Genomic DNA, 7,066 nt, shown 5'->3' on the forward strand with positions numbered 1-7,066 from the left:
ACTAGTCTAAAACCCATTGACAGACGTTTCTATAGAGTAATTAATTGTCCACGCGACTCTCCAAGTTCACCGATTTGTCGACTTCATCCCGGCAAAGTTTATATCAACCTTGGAGACTCCAGTTTTGCCTCCCGGTCGAGAGCCTATTTGATATAATCTAGATGAAAGTGGATGCTCTCTAGTTATATCGGTTTCAATATTATACATAAAAGGGCATTTAATATTTAGACCAAAGCCGTCTTCTCCGCGGTTCCTGATTGTCCCCCATCTCGATCTCGCTCCGACGCACTTAATCTGGTGGAACTGGTAGAATCCGGAGTTCGAGATATGATATTAGCATCTACAAGGCCCACCCCAGGTCCACTTTGTCTAGCCTCAGCTCCAATTCCCTCGTCGCCAGCCTGCTCCTGGGTCTGCAATTTAAAGCTAGAACCGCCGTCCCACCCCAGCCAACCTTTCGCATGTGGGCCTCTCCCCAATGCGACCAACAACCCCAGCACCGTAATTCCCACACTGGCAATTCCACTCGCTAGCCACCCTCCGACAGCATATGTCTTCGCCCCGACGCCAGTCCCCATAACCTGTATCATATGTGACCAAGAGAAACTTATAATCAGTATCAATCAAATCTCAAAACGTTTAACTTCGGCGTTAGCTTTCCGCCCTCGCTTCCAATTTCAAGGATACGAAAAAGCCATCTGCAGGTTTAGCGAAATAGCGGCTGACTGATGACCAAAGGAGCATTTCCCATTCGCGAAACTTTTTTTTTTTTTTTTTTTTTTTTTGAACGCAACCTTGAAATTCCTCCCATCGGGTGTTTGCCTTTAGCTAACGCCTTTTAATGGTCTGCATACGAAGGCATCGATGATCCATGAACCCAGAAGCAGGAACATATTTCCCACGGATGCAAGCAACCATGGACCAATCCACATGCATAGCAACACCAGTCCATCGGGTTCTATAATCATAAAAACCAATAACTGCACCAAAAAAAAAAAAAAAAAAAAACAGTGGCAGGAACATGCGGGTCGCCAATAAAAAAAATGTGGCTTGCTTTCAAGATATTAAATAGAAAATAGAAAAAGAAATACTAACCTGTCCAATAAACACCGACAACATATACACGCTATTAATCCTATTCCTCGAATTCGCTTCCAACTGATATATCCCTGCTCTATTCGCAACCTGTGCCGTAGATGTCCCAAGATCAATAAACCAAGCTTGTAAAACCGGTGCCGAAACGCTAGCCTTCCCTGCATACGTCCCAATAATCTGTCCTAGAAGTACTGTCCCAGTTCCCAGAATCACCGAAAGCTGTGGATGAAACCGATCGATTACGTATCTGGCGGTCCACGGGGTTACCAAGATCGCTGCAATGCCGATTAACCCGAACAACCCTGTTATGCTACTGGAAAACTCGTAGGGTGGCGAAGCTAGTAAAAACGTTAAAGTAGTCCAATAGAGCATAAACGTAGCGGCTAGAAGGCCTCCATTAAGCGACGCCTGAACTAATAGAGGATATTTGAATACTAGCTTGAGCATTGACAGCAACATGCTAAGATAGCTCAACCCAACGTTCTTGGGAGGATAATCTGGCATGAATAGCCATAGCAAGCTAAAAATTAGTAATTGAACGCTGAATCCAAGCCAATATACCCCTCGCCACGAAGAGTATTGAGTAATGACCCCGGAGAGCACTCGAGCCAGTAGAAGGCCAAGTTGTAGTCCCGAAGACACAATCGCGATAGATGCTGCTTTCCGATTCACCGGAGCTAAGCTAAAAACCCTCGTCAGCTTTTTATCAAGCACAATATAATCAAGATCCATGCCCCTTAGTTTTATTTTGGCAGGGCCGGCCAAGGCCTATATCTCGGGGTGCGCTCTCGAGATTTGGGATCGATATGATAAAATCATCCTCCCAGGGAGAGAAAAAAAAAACACTCGAAAGCCTCAACGTATCGTCCCAACTATGGCGTGATAATCAGACCACCTAATTCGTCTCTCTTCACCTCGCCGTAGCAAAAATGTAACATGTTTGAAAATAATATCACAATGAGGCGTCGATGTTTCCGGTGCACCACGCATCAGATATCGACACGTTAAGTATGTGCAAGCAAGCAGCCATGCAAGGTAAGCGCCCGTTCAGCCCCAGGCCTATCTCCGCGGGTACTCGAGTAATGTAGCGTTTAACCCTACCAAGAAACACAAGGAGCCACGCGCTATCTTTACAGCTGAGCTGTATCAGATCGAGCAGGGTACCCCTTGCATTAAATGAATCCCGAACGGAAAGAGGCCCACATCGATCGAAGTGTATACCGAAGTATCGAAAGCTTCATGATAAACAACTAAGATTAGATGGCATACGTACTCCCCAACTAGCGGCAGCATTAACTGCGGCGTCACAGTCGTTAATCCCACCATGTAACTCAATGCGGCGAATACACTAAAGCTCTTCGTTAAAGTGCAGCCGAGCCACATCAATGTCGTAAAGAGAATCAAACCCAATGTCAATGCTCGCCGTTTGAATAAATCTCCGAGTGGTGTGATAAAAAAGAGACCGGAAGCGTAGCCAGCTTGCATGACATTAGGAATGATAGAGACTCGTTCGTAGGTTACATTGAAATCCTTGGCTAGGATATCCAGGATAGGATGATTATAGTAGAGGTTCGCGACGGTGAAGGCTAGTTGATACCATTAGTACGAACTGGTTTAAATCAGTACATAGGGTTTATATTTTCCCATGAATTTCGGTTGTGGAATGACACCAAAACCCCGTCCAAGTACTTTAAGATCAAACCTCAAAGCATTCTAGAACACCAAAGAAGTGAAAGAGCAAAGAACTTACTTGCCGCAAATGCGAATAGTAGATTCAATGCCAGGCTAAACTTAAACTCCCGTTCCGGATCGTATCGACATCGCCTCGGGACATAGTTAAGAACCCCTACCACCCTCTCCACCACTGCCCTTCTTTCCTGCGTTGACCCCGTTGCATTTTCTACCAATATCTCTTCGCCGCTGCCCGAAGTAGATTTCGAATCGATATCTGCGACCCCTACAGCTTTCTTCTCAATGTCGCCACTGTTATCTATCATGATTGGAGGAATTTCATAAGAACGAGAAGAACCAATTCTGTTAAAACTACCGGCATAGAGTGATGTGTAAAAAATTAAGAAGCCGGTTTCGTGCCATTCATACATGTCTAATTTGTTAAGAAAAATTGGGTTTTTTTTTTTTTTTTTTTTTTTTTTTGATTTATAACGCTTTTATCAGAGGATTTAGCACTAAAATCCGTCCGCAAAACTGTACAGGGAGTTGAAAAATTCTCCATAGTGGGTCCGGCTGAGTTCCACGAATCAGAGCTATAGACTGTGAAGCTTGCAAGATAGTGATAATAGCCTCTGAGCTCGTACGCAACGTCAACCACTTGTGTTTTCTTAGACACAGCGATTGATTCCTCCATCGAATGTCACCTACCCGACTCAGAATGGCAAAACGAAGAGAAACGGTGGTTAATCTACGAAATGGAGCACGTCATCAAATTCAGGATGGTTTTTTATGTGCAATTGTATTGTATCCTAGGTCAATGGCTCCGATGTTGCGATCGACCCGCCGGCCCCATCCGAGGTTCACCAATCGGTCGTAGCTCCACCCGGAAACTCCTTCCGATTCCCTAGAATTATAATTATGAATACGAATGTACGACAGATAACTCTCTTAAAAGTACCGTTTTAGGTCAAGTAACTAAGTATGGTGTCAAATTAACTGGCAATAATTTCGATCTCGCCGCCGCGCTCCCAAAAGACTGTAACCAGCAGGGGGAAAAGAAGCACCAGTAACAAAGAAACGGTTATACGCATCATCAAAAATGCATAAGAAAATAGCTACTAAACATAAAAATAAATACTCGAAGTCGTAAGATAAAATATAAAAAAAAGCCCTCCATGGATCCAGCAGCAACCGACGTGACCCCGCCCATCACACCGAATGAAATCAGAAAACTCCAAAGCCAAGATCAACGTAAATACAGACTTCCCACCATGAGAATTTTGTGCAAAGCAATATAGAGAAATATGTAAAAGGAGCTAGTAGGAAATTTTGTAAAGAGAAGAGAAGGAGTATTAAAAATGCATCCCATGTAGGGTAATAAGAAAAAGAAAGAAAAAACCCTTTCGGCAACAACGTAGTCGAAAGGAAATTCGTTAATCTTCAGCACATCAGTGCCGTAGGAATAATAGTTTTCAAAGATCAAACTTCGTAGAGAATCTTTCAAAGCAGGGATAGAATCGAACAACGAAACCAAGCACTTGCAAAGGTCATGAGTTTCATAAGAAGGGCGTGGTAGTAAATAAAGGTGGTTTTTTTTGTCGAGAGGTTTTAGGGACATTTCGAAGAATGAAAGTAATGGGAAAAAAGCGCAGCTAGGATATCGAATCGAGGGTTAAAGAAACTTTTTGCTCTTTTTTTTCAAGAGCGGGGGAATCGTGTCAGTTTTGAGATCATGTCGTAATCGTCGTTAAGGTCGTCAAGGTATTAAATAGTATGGGATAAAGATATGCATGAAGAGCATGTAAGATGATAGGAGTATGTAGGAAAATATTAAGCGTGATGCTTAAGAATCTACGACCTCGGCCTTGATAGACTGTCGAAGATCGATTTTGAAGACTCTCTCGAAGTCCTTTGCATCTACAAGAAGAAACCCAGTTAGTCATGTCTATAAGAAAGAGTGGTAGTAAGGCAAGTAGAGGTATGTCATACCTTCACGTCCGCTGAAGAGTAGTTCCCAGTTACGGTAAGCCCTTGTGGCCCACGTATCTGAGAAAGAAACCAAGTGAATGGAAGACAGTTGCACCCGGGCACCTTGGCGTGTGAGCCACCCCTTCTGGAAGATGTGTGGCGAAACGAAGGCGGTCCAGACAGGAAGCTGATTGTAGTCTCCGTCCTTGACGAAAGCGGCGAGTCTCACTGCGCCAGTACTCTCGTCACGAAAGACACGGAGGTAATGCTCCCCACCTTCATCATCACTAATGAGACTGCAGTACCATGATACACATTAGCATTGGATACACCTAGGCGTGGGGTATGAGGGATATGACAGAGAGGTAAGAGCACATACCCACTGAAGACAACAAACTCTTCATCCATATCCATCTCATGGTCAAGGTCTGGAGGGTTCCGGCCGAGTTGACGAAGGACCAAGAAGGTCATGTAGAACACCACAAGATCTGCAAGCACGAACACGTATATCAGCATCCAGCATTCCACAACCGCAAATATGTCCTGCAGAAGCATGCATAAGGGGGGACAAGATTGTGTTTCCAAACACGAATCAAATCAATGACAGATAACGTACCTTCGATATTACCGAACGACAAAGTCGCCCACTTCGTATTCTTGAAACGAAGATGCACCAACGGGCCTTCCCGCCAAATGGTGAGCCACCCCATATCCATTGCTGAATGGTAGCGCTCAGCACTGGTACGTCGGCCAACCTGACAGACAATACGAGTCTTCTGTGTCTTCTTGCACCGCCAGAATCGGACGATGAAATCCGAAGCGAATTTCCTATAAACACGTCAATATGCATATTAGGATTAAGGAGATGGGGGGGGGGAAACTAACATTCTGATGAGCTCTTCTTCGGTGTCTTTGCGAAGAACCTCCATTGCGCGACCGAAGCACTGGGAGCCCTTTTTGGATCTAGAGAACGGTGTTAGCGATGTTTACAATTGCAAGGGAGAAGGTACAACATACTCAATATCCAAGAATTTGGTCTCTCCGAGCATGCCCTCGAAGACCTTGGATGCCCAATGTTCAGATCGTTGACGACGTTCAGGGAATGTTTCATCTCCAACAAGAACGTTCAAATTCAATTTGTGAATATTGGGTTGAGACTTTCTTCTCGTAAATGGCCTGTGAACAGGAACAAGAGCATCCATACGACCCGCGGGCCCATATCTATAGCGATGATCCGAAGCCTGTGAAGAATTCGACCCTTCGCCATCCTCGTTATTCGGGTCGATATACTGAACAAACTCCGTGTTCCTAAGCGGCTGATACGCCGTCTTCGGTCGCGGGGGAAGAGCGTTCATGAAATGTGGATTAGGAGGCAATCGTGTGAACCCACGATCGAAATAACCCCCCTCATTCATATACCCTCCGTCATGCATCCTCGTAGAAAATGAATTCGATCGGTCGCGTCGTGAAATCGGAGAGACAGAACTAACTCCAGAATATCCCGACCATCCAGAAACCCCAGAATGAGGTGAAGTCGGAGAACGATAGCTAACTGGTGATAACGATCTGTAATCTGGCGGAGACTCTGGCATCCCGTAGTCCTCGAAGCTGAGCCTTCGCTCGAAGTCTTCATATAAAGGACTGGTAGCCTGACCACCCGCACTATGGGCATCCGCATGCAAAGATGCCAGCAACAGAGACATGCCCTCCTTATGTGACTCGAGTCGGGTAATCAACGCTGTCTCTTGCTCCTTCAGCATCCACGCGACTTGCTTGATGCAGCTCCGCTGCATTGCACCTTTGGTAGAGCATGCAATGTCCAATTCCTGCACTATCATCTCAACCTCCCTCAGAACCCCGGTAGCATCGCGAAGGATCGCGCCGAGCTGGCCGTTGAGCTCCCCAGAGAGGACCTTGAGTCCATAATTCCTTGCCGCGGATTCGAAATGATGCATCACAGAGCATAGTCCGTAGAGGCCGCTGACAATTCCAGTCAACTCCGTGGTCGCCTCGGGAACCTGCCCCGCAAATTTCGACAAAGACTGGCCTACATAAACCGCATTGGAGCGGACCGTGGAAATAGTAATTAACGGTGATGGAGCCATTTTGGCTAGACGCGGACGTCTTGAGGTCGAAACCTCAAGACCAGTAAGTTGGGCGTCCAATTTTGTTGTTTGATAAATATCCCACACTCCAAAAGCGCAACCACCCGTCGTTCCGCCAATGTCGGAATTTGAATGAAGCTGTGTATTTCTGAACGAGAAAGGCCCTGCCGAAGAGATGAGGGTGGTTGATTCGAATGATTTTTGGGGCTAGTCAGAAATAAATATAT

The 7,066-nt window shown here is 45.5% G+C and overlaps 2 protein-coding genes across 2 annotated transcripts; both read right to left on the minus strand.

Annotated features, from left to right (window-relative positions):
- Nucleotides 1–224: 224 nt before the first annotated feature.
- DFL_004113 (uncharacterized protein) lies at nt 225–3,092 on the minus strand (the record flags this gene model as incomplete). The annotated part of the gene is made up of 4 exons (XM_067633153.1): nt 225–581; nt 1,096–1,777; nt 2,369–2,681; nt 2,846–3,092. The coding sequence occupies 4 exons, from the start codon at nt 3,090–3,092 to the stop codon at nt 225–227; spliced, it is 1,599 nt and encodes a 532-aa protein (XP_067491350.1).
- A 1,517-nt stretch (nt 3,093–4,609) lies between these two features.
- On the minus strand, nt 4,610–6,839 carry DFL_004114 (uncharacterized protein; the record flags this gene model as incomplete). The annotated part of the gene is made up of 6 exons (XM_067633154.1): nt 4,610–4,683; nt 4,756–5,030; nt 5,114–5,222; nt 5,351–5,562; nt 5,620–5,697; nt 5,752–6,839. 6 exons carry the CDS (start codon nt 6,837–6,839, stop codon nt 4,610–4,612), a joined length of 1,836 nt encoding a protein of 611 aa, XP_067491351.1.
- Between the last annotated feature and the right edge of the window lie 227 nt (nt 6,840–7,066).

Source organism: Arthrobotrys flagrans (assembly GCF_004000055.1).
Source record: "Arthrobotrys flagrans strain CBS H-5679 chromosome Unknown unitig_0, whole genome shotgun sequence".
In the NCBI taxonomy this organism is placed as follows: Eukaryota; Fungi; Ascomycota; class Orbiliomycetes; order Orbiliales; family Orbiliaceae; genus Arthrobotrys; species Arthrobotrys flagrans.